This window comes from Saimiri boliviensis, chromosome 11 (assembly GCF_048565385.1).
Source record: "Saimiri boliviensis isolate mSaiBol1 chromosome 11, mSaiBol1.pri, whole genome shotgun sequence".
Lineage (NCBI taxonomy): Eukaryota > Metazoa > Chordata > Mammalia > Primates > Cebidae > Saimiri > Saimiri boliviensis.
In genome coordinates, this window is record NC_133459.1 from 101,210,930 (window position 1) to 101,226,125 (window position 15,196).

Consider the following 15,196-nt stretch of genomic DNA (forward strand, 5'->3'; position numbering starts at 1 on the left):
TGGGCTACACAGAGACCCCATCTGTACAATTTTTTTTTAATTAGCTAGGTGTAGTGGTGTGTGCCTGTAGTCCTAGCTTCTTGGGATGTGAGGCTGAGGTGGGAAGAGTCCTTGAACCTAGAAGGTTGAGGCTGCACTAAGCCATGATAGCGCCACTGCACTCCAGCCTTAATCTACAATTAAGATACAGCTATAAAATGGAATATTCTGCAACTATTACGAAGGATGCAAGTGAAAACTTGACATGAAAAGACATTCATTCTAAACTCTGTGAAGACAGAATCGTACCTCCAATATATATGTCAATTTTGCTTACAAAAGAAAAAAAAAAAACATGCTGGGTGTGGTGAGTCAGCCTGTAATCACGTTTTGGGAAGCTGCAGTGGGAGGATCTTTTGAGGCAAGGAGTTTGAGAACAGCCTGGATAACACAGCAAGACCCCCATCTCTACAAAAAAAATGTAAGTTAGCCAGCTGTGGTGGCTCGAGGCTGTGGCCCTAGCCAGTCAAGAGGCTGAGAGGGGAGGATAGCTTGAACCCAGGACGTCAGAGTTGCAATGAGCTATAATCATGCCACTGCACTCCGGCCTGGGTGACAGAGCAAGATCCTGTCCCCACAAAAATTATTTTCAAAAGGCAAACAAACAAACAAACAAACAAAACATTAAAAGCATCCATTTGCAAAGACGACTATCTGAAAGGATACTCTCAAAGGGGTTAAAAGTCAGTTTTGGCCAGTGGGACCATCAGTGTTTTCTATTTTTACCACTTTTATAATTTTTTTTTTTTTGGTCTTTTTGTTTTTTTCCTTTTTGTGGAGAAAGGGATCTCGCTATATTGCCCAGGCAGGTCTCGAACTCCTGGGTTCAAGCTATCCTCCCGCCTCTGCCTCCCTAAGAGCTGGGAATACAGGTGTGAGCCACAGCGCCCGGCCTATAATTAATTTTTTAAAGTAATTTTTAAGTAGTCCTACCTAGTCTTCCTTACAAGTTAGGACTCAGATGCCACTCTCTTTCCCTAAACTGTCCTCAGTCCCCTCACCATAATAAACACCAATGTCTTCGTTAAAATCCTGACACTTTGCCAACACCCAGCTAGGGGGTTGAACCTCGCTCCATCTACTCCTTTAGTCCTCTGTGTGAGTCCTTCCCCCTGCAAGCCTATGGACCCCCTCCCAGAGGTCCCTCCCCTTCGTACCTGCCCCACAGGCTACATCAGACCCCGTCTGACCCCTGGGTTATTGTAAAACTGAAGGTCTGGCCCCTAGGTCTCAGAGTCGGTTGAATGAGTCCAGAGGTTCAAAAACACTGACACACAATGCCAGGCCAGGAACTGAGGCACTGAGGCCCGGCTGCAGACCTCTCTCCTGAGAGGGGAAGAATTCCGCTGGGGAGCCACGCGCGGGTCGCCGACTGTCACCGCGCGGGCAGCCCAAGCCTTTGCCGGGCTCTGCGGCGGAAGCGCAGTGATGTTTGCCAGTAAAGAACGCGGACGTTGCGCCATGATCCATTTTGTCCCTTTGGAGGCGCCGTCCCGGTCCACGCCCCGCTCGCGTCAAGTGACTGAGGCCTGTAGTGGAGTCGGACGTGGGGTGCCTCGGGGTTCTGGGCCGGGGTGGACGGTGGGTGGGATGGAGGCGACCTTGGAGCAGCACTTGGAAGACACGTGAGTAGTGCGCGCCTCTTCGGCCTGTCCCGAGTCGCGGCGGAGGAACCTGAGCAGAACGAAAGGCGCGAGCTGCGAGTGCCTGCCAGGGCGTCTCGGGGACGTCGCGCGACCCCCAGGACAAGGGATAAGGGAACTGAGCCCTACCCAAGGGCCGCGGGGCGGGGCTGGTGACCCGGAATTGAAATGCTGCCGGGCACCGCACATCCCCTCTTGAGCGAGTCTCCCGGGCCCAGGCTGCGGCCAGAGCTGCTCATCTCGTGGTTGAAATCGTCTTTACGGTCAGGGTGGTTCTGCAGGAGTTTTAGGCAACGGGTTAACTTTGAGGAAGGTTGTGCCAGCTGTGCACAGTCAAGCCCTGCAGTGGAAACAAACGTTTATCTCCTGTGTGTATCCTGTCAGTTACTTGGTACTTCGTAGGTAAAAGTCATCCTTTAAATTTTTCGAACGAGCAGTATTTATGTAAAATTCGAAACTGGAGAAGTATAAAGGCTACAGAGACACCTGGCCTCCCACCGATGTCCCTCAGCTTCCACTTACCCTCCAGGAGGCGATTTGAGAGTTTTTCAACAATTGTTTTAAATGAGTTAGTACTAAAACATGCATTTTTAACAAGAGTGAAGACATCCTAGATATTGCAATGTTTGTGGCCCTCCAAAACTCAACAGTACTTAGCACAGTTTTTTTCTCTCATAAGAGAGAAACTGGTTTATTTAAATTAATTAATTAGAACTTAATTTTTTTCTTAGAGTGTGATAATGAAAAAAAGATTGAGAAACATTGATTTAAAGCACTTAAACAATGTCTGGTTCATAGAACACGTGTATGTTTATATTTGCTCAAATCCTTTTTCTCCCATTATCTGCTTCAACTCTCTGCGTTCCTGAAATAGAATGAAGAATCCCTCCATTGTTGGAGTCCTGTGCACGGATTCACAAGGACTTAATCTGGGTTGTAAGTATCTCTCATAACAACCGTTCGGTGAATTGCACAGCATCTGATGTTGACTTGGAGCCTAGCGTGGTATATTATTTTCTAGCTTTTATTTCCTGTTACCTTGCCAGTTCTTTCTGAGTTTCTGAGAGTAGAGATTATCTCCAAATAACAGTATCAGAAAATGGAAAGGTTTCAGTTGGTATTTATGAAGGAGGATGTTCCTTGCTGTTCTATAGCACTAAGTAGTTGTCTTTACTAAAAATAGTATTTGAATCATGTTAAATTGAGTCTAGAAAGGACTTCAGAGAATGACAGCTGTTAACCATTTATTGCAGGCGTCCCCAAACTTTTTACACAGGGGGCCAGTTCACTGACCCTCAGACCGTTGGAGGGCCGCCACATACTGTGCTCCTCTCACTGACCACCAATGAAAGAGGTACCCCTTCCTGAAGTGCGGCGGGGGGCCGGATAAATGGCCTCAGGGGGCCGTATGCGGCCCTCGGGCCGTAGTTTGGGGACGCCTGATTTATAGAATGTATGCCATATGCTGAGACTGCTAGGTTCTAAATACACTATCTTTAATTTTCACAACAACCCTGCAAAGTGGGTGGTGTCCTATTTTTAAGCTCACTACACTAAACAAGAAGTGAATAGGCAGTAAACTGGAGTTTCAGTGTTGGACATACCTGGGTTCAATCCCTTTACTTTTTGATTTGCTAGTAGTATGAATGTGGACCAAAAACTACCTTTTAGGGCTTCATTTTCTTCACTGGGTTGTTATCTAATAATGGTAATAATTATAGAATTACATTTATTGAGCTCTTATTATGTGCCAAGCACCATTGTAAGTGCTTTACATATACTAACTCTTTTATTCCTGAAAACAACCCTGTGAGGTAGAAAAAGAAGTGGCGGGGCCAGGCGCAGTGGCTCACGTCTGTAATCCCAGCATTTTGGGAGGCCAAGGCAGGCATATCACTGAGCCCTGGAGTTCAAGACCAGCCTGTGCAACACAGTGAGACCCCCCCCCATCTCTATTTTATATATATGTTTTTAAAATTTAAAAAGGCCAGGTGCCATGGCTCATACCTGTAATCCCAGCACTTTGGGAGTCAGGGGCGGGGCGGCTGGATCACCTGAGGTCAGGAGTTCCAGGCTAGCCTGGCCACCATGGTGAAAACTCATCTCTACTAAAAATGCGAAAAAAAATTAGTCAGGTTTGTGGTGGCAGGTGCCAGTAATCCCAGCTACTTAGGAGACTGAGGCAGGAGAATCGCTTGAACCTGGGAGGCAGAGGTTGCAGTGAGCCGAGATCATGCTGTTGTACTCCAGCCTGGGCAACAAGAGCAAGACTCTGTCTCAAAAAAAAAAAAAAAAAAAAAAAAAAAAAAAAATTAAAAAAAGAAACTGAGGCTGGGCACGGTGGCTCAAGCCTGTAATCCCAGCACTTTGGGAGGCCGAGGCGGGTGGATCACGAGGTCAAGAGATCGAGACCATCCTGGTCAACATGGTGAAACCCCGTCTCTACTAAAAACACAAAAAATTAGCTGGGCATGGTGGCGCGTGCCTGTACTCCCAGCTACTCAGGAGGCTGAGGCAGGAGAATTGCCTGAACCCAGGAGGCGGAGGTTGCGGTGAGCCGAGATCGCGCCATTGCACTCCAGCCTGGGTAACAAGAGCGAAACTCCATCTCAAAAAAAAAAAAAAAAAAAAAAAAAAAAGAAACTGAGACACAGAAGTTAAATAAATGGGTAAGCTAGGATTTTTGGCCCTGAGGCCTCTTACTCGTGATTTATTTATTTATTTTACAGAGATGGAGTCTTGCTGTGTTGCCCAGGCTGGAGTGCAGTGGCACAATCTCGGCTCACTGCAACCTCCACTTCCCAGGTTCAAGCTATTCTCCTGCCTCAGCCTCCTGAGTATCTGGGATTATAGGGGCCCACCACCATACCTGACTAATTTTTGTATTTTTAGTAGAGATGGGATTTCACCATGTTGGACAGGTTGGTCTTGAACTCCTGATATCAAGTGATCCACCCACCTCAACCTCCCAGTGTTCTGGGATTACAGGCATGAGCCACTGTGCCCAGCCTAATAATGATATTGTAAGGTTATATAATATGTATAAAATGCTTAGCACAGAACTGAGACATAATGCTTAATAAATGATAGTAGTTACAGATAAGGAAATAAGTCTGGAAAGGTAAATAACTAAAGCATTCATTTAATTAGTGACAGAACTAGTAAACCCAAGACTTGTTGCTCCTAATGCAGGATTTGAAGCTCTGAATTTTTGCTGGAAGGGTAACTGAAAGAGGTGGTCTGTGTAACTCAGTTTAACATACAGATTACTCATTTGGGAGAAAAAGGGTAAATTTTTGGAAGCGTTTGCCAGGCTCACTAATGGAAAGATTGAAATTCAGGTATAGAAACCTAAAACTAAATGAGTTCCTTCAAGAAGACTTCAAGGCCCAAACGTCGGCATCAGATCTGGTCAGAACGTTTTGTGTAGTAATAGTATGAGCATCCATATGTTGTGCCACCATAGTGGCATGTTTGTTACCTGATTTGGTTTCAGGTACAGTTAAGCTTGTGTTGCTTTTTTATACAGAAATATAAAGTACACTTAGTAACTAATTTTTGTACCTAGAATGTATAGGTATTTTTGTACCCAAGATTTAGTTACTATAATATATATAGACTAATACAAACATTAATAAAAAGACAATTCTGTCGACATTTTAAAACAGCCAGCTAGCTTATTCTAGCAGAAATACTCTATGAGCAATCAGGTGACATGTATCATCTCTGTTTTCTAGGCCGTGGGACCCTGTCAGATGAGCATGCTGGAGTGATATCTGTTCTAGCCCAACAAGCAGCTAAGCTAACCTCTGACCCCACTGATATTCCTGTGGTGTGTCTAGAATCAGATAATGGGTGAGTAGATTTCAGCAGATCCTTTCCTTTTTGTTCAGAAAAATTCCTGGTAAAATTGGCAGGGGCCAGCCCTGTGTTCATCAGTGATTCCTTATTCAAACTACTTCAGGAAAAGTTCTTAATCTTTTGGACCACAGGAAAGGATAAGTTGATTCCTAAAGCTAATGTGCTTTCAGGCCACAATGCCATTTAAATGAAGAATAAGTCACAAACTATTAGTTTAACAACAACAAAAAAGTAATAAATAGCACAAAGGAAAACTAATCAGAGAATAAAAATTACTTTTTTTTTATCCTGAGGCAGGTTGTTGCTCTGTCACCCAAGCCGGAGTACAGTGGTATAATCATGGGTCACTGTGACCTCAGCTCCCAGGGCTCAAGGGATTCACCCAACTCAGCCTCCCAAGTAGCTGAAACTACAGGCATGCACTGCCACATCCAGCTAACTTTTATATTTTTTGTAGAGATTAGGTTTCACCATGTTGCCCAGGCTGGTCTCAAACTCCCGGGCTTCAGTGATCTGCCTGCCTTAGCCTCCCAAAGTGCTGGGATTACAGGAGTGAGTCACTGCACCTGGCCAAAAATTACTTGTAAATTAATAAAATTACTAAAGATATTCCCAGTGATGGTCCTCAGAATAATATGTGAAAAAAAAATTTAAATATACAACTGCTAGTATCACCATTTTGTAAAAAGAAAAAATACACAGTCATGCATTGCTTAATGTGGATACGTTCTGAGAAATAGGTCAGGCAATTTTGTTGTGTGAACATCATAGAATGTACTTAAACCTAGGTGGTACACCCTATTACACACCTAGGCTCTATTGTTCTTAGGCTACAAAGATTTGTAATCTAAATAATGTAGGCAGTTATAACACAGTGGTATTTGTGTGTCTAAACAGAGAAAAGATAGAGTAAAAATATTTCTTTTAAATTTCTTTTAAAGAAATTTTGTAAAAGGTATATACCTCAGTAGGGCACTTACCATGAATGGAGCTTGCAAGACTGGAAGTTGCTCTGAGTGAGTCAGTGAAACTTTTTGACCCTTATAATAACACTTAAAATTGTACAGCTGTATAAAAATTCTTCTTTAAACTTTTTTTTTTAAGACTTTTTTGTGAAAAACAAAGACAGAAACACACATTAACCTAGGCCTGCACAGGGTCAGGATCATCAGTAACACTGTCTTCTACCTCACATCTTCTCCACTGGAAGTTCTTTCGGGGCAGTAATATGCATGGAGTTGTCATCTCCTATCATGATGATGCCTTCTGGAATACCTCCCCAAGGACCTGTCTGAAACTGTTTTATACTTAACCTTTTTTAATAAGTAGAAGTAGTATACCCTAAAATAATGATACAAAGCATAGTATAGTAAATACATAACCATAACATAGTCATTTATTATCAATATCAGGTGTTGTGTACTGTACATACTTGTATGTGCTATACTGTTGAGGACTGGCAGCACCGTATGTTCACACCAGCATTACCACAGACATGAGTCATGTGCTGTGCTGTGTGACAACTACAATGGCTAAAAGGTCACTAGGCAATAGGAATTTTTCAGTGCCATTTTAATCTGTGGGACCATAATCGTATATAGGGTCCACTGATGACTGAAACGTTGTTATGCAGCACATGACTGTATCATATACATACAAATAAAACAACCAGGAAAACTTTTTTTTTTTTTTTTTTTTTTTAAGTTCCAGCTACTGAGGTGGCTGAAGCAGGAGGACTGCTTGAGCCTAGGAGTTTGAGGCCAGCTTGGGAAACACAACAAGACACTGTCTAAAAAAAACAACCATGGAAATATTAACAGTGGTTGTCTGTGTGTAGTAGGATTAAGGATTCATTTCATGTTTATATGCTTATGTATTACCCAAGTGTTTTGTTGTGTTTAAATATTGCTGTTATACATAGAAACAGTGTATCCTAAACCAAACAACATCTTTCATCTTACAGTGAAGTCCCACTTGTAATGTCTTACTGAATATTTTCTTCCTTGCATTTCAGGAACATTATGATCCAGAAACATGATGGCATCACAGTGGCAGTGCACAAAATGGCCTCTTGACGTCTTATATCTGTTCTTCAGCAGCCTGTCATAAGAACTCGACCCTACCTATGTTAACTACTAAAGTTCCAGTAGTTAGGCTATTCATTTAATGTGCATTGAGCACTTTTCTATTATTTAAGAGTAAATTGCTTTTTAACACTCTATGGACCGACTATCAAGATACCAGTAAGAAAGGATCATGTTTTGAAGCAGCAGGTCCAGGTCACTTTGTATATAGAATTTTGCTATATTCAATAAATCTGTTTGGAGGAAAACGGATCTTTTCTAGATTCTTTAACCTCTTAACCAAATGCTCTTTTTGTTCAGTTATCAAATTGTAATTTTTTAAATTACATATATATAAATTGTATATATATGTAATTAAAAAATAAAAAAAAATATATAAATTTTTTAAAAAGGTCTTTGTTCTGCCGGGCGCGGTGGCTCAAGCCTGTAATCCCAGCACTTTGGGAGGCCGAGGCGGGTGGATCACGAGGTCAAGAGATCGAGACCATCCTGGTCAACATGGTGAAACCCCGTCTCTACTAAAAGTGCAAAAAATTAGCTGGGCATGGTGGCACGTGCCTGTAATCCCAGCTACTCAGGAGGCTGAGGCAGGAGAATTGCCTGAACCCAGGAGGCGGAGGTTGCGGTGAGCTGAGATCGCGCCATTGCACTCCAGCCTGGGTAACAAGAGCGAAACTCCGTCTCAAAAAAAAAAAAAAAAAAGGTCTTTGTTTAAGAAGCTCCCTGAAATACTTATATTCCCACAGCCATGTCCATGGATCCCGCCATGTGCAGTCGGAAATCCACACATAACTTTTGACTCCCCAATAGCCTACTGTTGACCAGAAGCCTTAAACATCAATTAACACTAATTTTCTGTATTTTATGTATTATATTCTATATTTTTTACAGTAAAGTAAGCTCAAGAAAAGAATTATTAAAACTATACAGAAGAGAAAATATATTTAATATTAAGTAGAAGTGGATCATAATAAAGGTCTTTATATTTGTTATCTTCACATTGAGTAGGCTGAAAACGAGGGTTTGTCTCACTGTCTCAGGGGTGGCAGAAGTGAAAGAAAATTCATGTGTAAGTGGACCCATGTTGTTTAAGGATCATTTAATTCTCATTAACAACCCTATACAGTAGGTACACACAACTAAGGCTATGAAATTACCAGAGTCATCATTTAGACTCAGGATTCCAACTCAGAATCTGTACTCTTAACACGCAGACCACCAAATAAATAGGACACGTTGGCTGGGAAAAAAAAAAACTTATCGTTTGAAATTACAGGTCTGGCTGGGCACAGTGGCTCATGCCTATAATCCCAACACGGGAGGTCAAGGCAGAAGGATGGCTTAAGCCAAGACCAGCCTGGGCAACAGTGTGATCCCAGCTCTACAAAAAAAAGGTTTTTTTAAATTAACCAGGCATGGTGGCATGGGCCTGTAGTCCCAGCTACTCAGGAAGCTGAGGCAGGTGGATCACTTGAGCCCAGGAGGTTGAGGCTGGTGATGTGCCACTGCATCCTAGCCTGGGTGACACAGCAAGCCACTGTATCGGGAAAAAAAGTGTAAGTCAACATTATTTTCACCTCAGCCTTTATAGTTGTCAACAGCAGAACTGTGCACAAGCAGGCACAAAAGACTGATTTGTTGAACTTGAATGTAGTTCCTGTTGCTCTAGCAATTTAACATTTGACAGTATAAAAATCTCCAGGATATTCCTTATCCAAAAACAGTAAGCATCTACAAACATAAAGTGCTACGTGAGAACAGCAAAGATTTTTAGTAAGACAGCTCCAGCCCTTGAGCTTGTGTATTGGAAATGGGTTTATAATGTCGGGAAAAATCCACACTGAGACGATGGATCACTCAGCAAGGCTAGTTTATTTCCTGCAGAAAGAGGGCACCTCACCGGCAGTCTTGACACGAGCGCACCTGAACAAGGGAGACATTTATGACTTTCATAACCTGATGAAATGGCCCTACTGCTGTGTCCGGTTTCCACTGGCCAGAACAGGACCTCTCATTCTATGCTGGACCCGATTGGCTAAAAACTTGCAAATTTTCGCAATAGTTGAGGGGGAAAGAAGACAAGAAGAGGGGAGAAGGTCAGGAGGGTTTCCAAATGAGAAATGGCCTGCACCAGGGTTTGGAGATTGCCCAGTTCAGACATGCTGGAGCAAGTCAAGGTAGCTGATTTAAGACATAAAACTATTTACAAAATATATATACATGGGTATATGTTTATGCTAATAAGCAGATAATGGCCATAGAGCAAGAACCTGTAACTCCTTACAATGTAGTCTAAGATATCAATGTTGAAGAACTTTCCCATCTCTCACATTGCACTTTTTTTTTTTTTTTTTTTGAGACAGTCTCCCTCTGTTGCCAGGCTGGAGTGCAGTGGGGTGATCTCGGCTCACCGCAAGTTCCGCCTCTGCCTCCCAGGTTCAAACAATTCTCATGCCTCAGCCTCCCAAGTAGCTGGAACTACCTGGGAGGCGGAGGTTGTGGTGAGCTGAGATTGTGCCATTGCACACCAGTCTAGGCTGTGACCAAGCGAGATCTTGTCTCAAAAAACATTTAGTTAAGAAAGTTATAACCATGACCTCCCAACACCTGCATGACTCAGCCCCTGCTTACCCCTTGGGCCACATCTCATGCCACCCTGTATCTACCACATATCCCCTCTGTCTGGCACAGAGTCTGGCACATAGGAAGCTACCATTTATTGAATGAAATAATGAACACACATTCTCATTTATTCTTCACAGCACCCTTTAAGGTAGGATATAATGTACCCAATTTATCAATGAAACGTAAGAAATGCTGGGAAGAGCTTGAGGCTGGAGAAGGCTGATTTTCTAGTCTGTACAGAGCCAAAACTGCAGCATGCTTGTATGGGGGAGTTCCAGGACACCTCTATAATAGTTAATTTTATGTGTCAACTTGGCTGGGCTATGGGATGCTCGGGTATTTGGCTAAACATCATTTTTGGGTGCGTCTGTGAAGGTGTTTCTGGATGAGATCAGTATTTAAATCAGTAGACTGAGTGAAGAAGACTGCCCTCCTCAGTGTGGATGGAACTCATGCAATCCATCAAAGGCCTAAATAGAATAAAAGGCTAAGAAAGAATTTCTCACTGCCTGACCGTCTTGGAGTTGAGACGTCAGTCTTCCCCTGACTTTGGACTCAGAAAGGAGCTTACACAAATGGTTCTCCTGGTTCTCAGGCACTCTGACTCAGACTAAAACTTAACACCATCAGCATTTCTGGCTTTCAGGCCTCTGGACTCAACTGGAAATACACCATCAACTCTCTTGAGTGTCCTGCTTGCTGATCAGGTTTGATAATTCACTAGGATGACTTACAGGACTAAGCATTTAGTTGTTGTACTCACGTGGTTTATTAAAGGGAACGGGTGAAAGGATACAAAGCTGACTCAACAAAGGCAAAAGGAGGATGGGGCAAAGTCCAGAAGAAACCAGGCAGAAGCTCGCAAGAATTTTTCTATCAGTGAAGTTACACAGGATGCAGTTAATTCCTCCAGCAATGAGTTATGACAACATGTGTGAAATGTTGCCAACTCAGGAAGCTCAGTAGAGACTCAGTGCCCAAGGGGGCTGGTCACCTAAGTACTCTCTGCCTAGCACATATCAAAATTTCAGGCTCCTAAAAAGAAAGCAAATGTTCAGCATAAAAATTGTATTGTTGGCCAGGCACAGTGGCTCACGCCTGTAATCCGAGCACTTTGGGAGGCCAAGGCAGGCAGATCACGAGGTAAGGAATTCAAGACCAGCCAGGCCAACATGGTGAAACCCTGTCTCTACTAAAACTATAAAAATTAGCCTGGTGTGGTGGTGCATGCCTGTAATCCTAGCTACTTGAGAGGCTGAAGTAGGAGAATTGCTTGAACCCGGGAGGCGGAGGTTGCAGTGAGCTGAGATAGCGCCACCATACTCTAGCCTGGGTGACAGAGTGAGACTCCATCTCAAAAGAAAAAAAAAAATTGTATTGTTTACACAGTTTAGGCACAGTGATTCACTATTACCATTTAGGGAATGGTAGGAACCCTCCTGAAATCTCAGTTCATGCAGTTGCCAGCCAGAGGCCAACCATGTAAGCAGACCTCTTTTTTGTTTGTTTGTTTGTTTGAGATGGAGTCTTGCTCTGTCGCCCAGGCTGGAATGTGGTGGTGCGATCTCAGCTAGCTCACTGCAACCTCCACCTCCCGGGTTCAAGCAATTCTGCTTTAGCCTCCCGAGTAGCTAGGATTACAGGCATGTGCCACCAAGCCCGGTTAATCTTTGCCTACTGAGTTCAAGTAATTCTCCTGTCTCAGCCGCTCGAGTAGCTGGGACTAAAGACATGCGCCACCACGCCCAGCTAATTTTTTTGTATTTTTAATAGAGATGGGGTTTCACCATGTTGGCCAGGCTGCTCTTGAACTCCTGACCTCGTCATTCACCTGTCTTGGCCTCCCAAAGTGCTGGGATTACAGGAGTGAGCCACTGCACCTGGTCACAGGCCTTTCAATGAATAGGAATCTCAGGCCAGCGATGTTAACTCTTTTCTGCACAAGGATTGAATGAGGGCAAGGAGAGATACAACTAAAAATAAAATATCTTAATTCTAGTTGGTAATGCTTATTAAAGTCCAAATCCATAAGTGTTAAAAATTATTCATGGACTGGCTATATTTGACAGTAGAATGAGGGTAATAGTGGTGACTGCAAAATCATACTGCATTCTTGCTGAATAGCTTTAGGGCCAAGAGTTAAAAGGTTAGAAGTTAAAGGAATTGTTTATGTTTAAAGACCCTATAAGCTTTATTAAGTTAATTGAGTACAGATGCCAAAATGTTAACTAATATCCCAAAGGTGGCTTAAGAATTCTTTGTTCTTGCTATTAGGCACCATCTGACTAACAGAAATTTTTTTTTATTAATCAAGTACCAATAGTAGTTCCAATGTACAGTCATCTTACATTACATGTTGTTAATCATCACAACAATCTTGCAAAATACTAGCTGCATTTTAGAGTTTTAGAAACAGACTCGGCTGAGCGCCGTGGCTCACACCTGTAATCCCAGTACTTCAGGAGGCTGAGGTGGGTGGATCACCTGAGGTCAGGAGTTCGAGACCAGCCCGGCCAACATGGTGAAACCCCGTCTTTACTAAAAATACAAAAATTGGCAGGGTCTAGTGGTGGGCACCTGTAATCCCAGCTACTTGGGAGGCTGAGACAGGAGAATCGCTTGAACCCAGGAGACAAAGATTGCAGTGAGCCGCGATCGCACTCCAGCCTGGGGAAAAAAGAGCAAAACTCCGTCTCAAAAAAAAAAAAAAAAAAAAGAGTGAGAAACAGACTCAAAGAGAGTAACTTGCCCAGAGTCCATGGTCTGAAAAAATGGTAAAATTGAGATTATCACCAAGCATGCATTTCTGTTAATATGCCTCAATGAAACATATTTGAAGGAGTTCATCTCTGATTCCTTTGTTGCCTCTATGAATGACTTCCTATTCTGTTGCATTTCAAATCTGACCCCAGGGATTAGCATCAGAGTTCTCTATCAACAGAAAGCCTACTATAAGACAAAGATGAATATGAACATACATATATACACATATATTCCTAATCATATATGTATATATATTCTTTTATGTGTACATATTCCTATATATGTGTGTGTGTGTGTATATATATATATATATATACATATATATATATATATATATTACTGTGTGAAAAAAATATATATAAAGCCTAGCCTCATTTCATCCTGTGATTAGAATTAGAGATAGCTGGCCTATTACTGTGGTTTATGCCTGTAATCCCAACTCTTTGGGAAGTCGAGATGGGATTGCTTGAGCCCAGGAGATCATGAACAGCCTGGGCAACAGATAAAAACCCCCATCTCTACACACACACACAAATTTTTTAATTAGCTGAGCATGGTGGTGCATGCCTGTAGTCCCAGCTACTCAGGAGGCTGAGGTAGAAGGATTGCTTGAGCTGGGGAGGTCAAGGCTGAGGTGAGCCATGATTATGCCACTGCACTCCAGCCTGGGCAACAGAGCAAGACCCTGTCTCAAAAAAATCATAGATATCCCTGCTTTAAAAGAGCAACAAGCATGTCACACACACAAAAAAAAATCATCTTAAGTTGCTTACTAAAAAATGTTTTCAGGCTGGGTGCAATGACTGGTGTCTGCAATCCTAGCACTTTGGAAGGCCAAGGCAGGCGGACTGACTGAGCTCAGGAGTTTGAGACCAGCCTGGGCAACACGGTGAAAACCCTTCTCTACTAAAATATAAAAATTAGCCAGGGCTGGTGGCATGTACCTGTAGTCTCAGCTACTCAGGAGACTAAGGCAGAAGTATCGCTTGAACTGGGGAGGCAAGAGGTTGCAGTGAACCAAGATTTTGCCACTGCACTCCAGCCTGGGCAACAGAGCAAGACTCCATTTCAAAAAAAAAAAAAGTTTTCTAAAGTGTATTTGTTTTACAAACAGCTCTCTGAAAAGCATTCACCTTCTCTCTTTGGGTTTTCTCCTTCTGCTGAATGTTTATTTGATCCCTGCCACCAGCATCATGATCTTTCCATGGTTCCACTTACAGGGCACCCTCCCAAACCACTAAGCTGTCCTGCAAGCTCGTTAATCAAAAAGGATTATAGAGTTTGATTTTAAGACTCTGAGAAGCTTCTTGCTTTTTAAAAAGGAACACGCATAAGTATGTGCAGATTTTCCAGATAAAACAAAGACACATCCTTCCCCCAAAATACACTCTGGTTTAAAATCTGTAATATTGGTGTGGGAGATGAAAGGAAATTTCCTATTGACTTGTTTTATGTGGAAGGTAGAGGGACGAAATCGGAAGAGAAAGCTGAATTATCATAGTAATTTTCTAGGAGTCTCAGCCTTAACCATTTCCAAAATGTAACAAAAAAAGTTCCATTAAAATTACTACAAGCAAACATCTTTTGCAGAAAGCGGTTAACCAGGTGTCAAAAATGCTATTAAAATTGGGTCTGAAACCCCAAATTAGTAACCAGAATCTTTAGTCAATACACAAAAGGCCACACGAATGGCCCGAGCTTACTGAAAACTGCTGTTTGTGGCCCAGAAAATGCCTCTCTCCTCACCCACCCTGGAGTTTTGTATTTTCCTATAAAATAAGCATGTCGTGAGAAGTTCCCTGAGGAACTTTGAAGATAAGTGTACGAGAGTTCTGGAGCCCCATTCCCTGCTCTGAACATACTCACCAAAAGGACTTTCCGCTTAGTTTACGCCCTCCTTCCTTTTGAGCCAGCGGTGAAAAAAAAATCTACCTTCTGAGTGACTGTGGGTAGAGGGAGGGCCTGCGATGACATCAAATCACAGTCTTTCCTCCTCCTCTCAGGAAGTAAAGTCCACTGGCCGGAGGGCCTAAATCGCCTCAGCCCTCCTTGGCTCTTACAACACTTTTCACAGTGCAGCAAAATGAAATGCCTTAGAAAAACAGTAACATTCCAGAAAATGATATAATTTATTTTTCTTTCTGAATTGCCTGATCTGTGAAGGATTTCTTCGCTGAATAC

General features: G+C 42.7%; 1 protein-coding gene across 2 annotated transcripts; it reads left to right on the top strand.

Moving 5' to 3' along the window:
* The first annotated feature begins 1,300 nt into the window (after positions 1 to 1,300).
* LAMTOR5 (late endosomal/lysosomal adaptor, MAPK and MTOR activator 5) lies at positions 1,301 to 7,875 on the top strand. Of its 2 annotated transcripts, none has more exons than XM_003933434.4 (4): positions 1,301 to 1,664; positions 2,557 to 2,618; positions 5,420 to 5,537; positions 7,558 to 7,875. In XM_003933434.4, the coding sequence occupies exons 1-4, from the start codon at positions 1,468 to 1,470 to the stop codon at positions 7,616 to 7,618; spliced, it is 438 nt and encodes a 145-aa protein (XP_003933483.1). In that variant the 5' UTR covers positions 1,301 to 1,467; the 3' UTR covers positions 7,619 to 7,875. The 2 variants fall into 2 exon arrangements, with proteins under 2 accessions (XP_003933483.1, XP_074237384.1); XM_074381283.1 differs by lacking the exon at positions 1,301 to 1,664 and adding an exon at positions 1,676 to 2,050.
* The last annotated feature ends 7,321 nt before the right edge of the window (positions 7,876 to 15,196 follow it).

Coding starts and splice junctions, on each gene's coding strand:
- LAMTOR5 (XM_074381283.1), top strand. CDS start 1,851: ATGCTGCCGGGCACCGCACATCCCCTCTTGAGCGAGTCTCCCGGGCCC. Junction 2,051..2,556: donor GAAACAAACGTTTATCTCCT/GTGTGTATCCTG, acceptor TTCCTGAAATAG/AATGAAGAATCCCTCCATTG. Junction 2,619..5,419: donor ACAAGGACTTAATCTGGGTT/GTAAGTATCTCT, acceptor TCTGTTTTCTAG/GCCGTGGGACCCTGTCAGAT.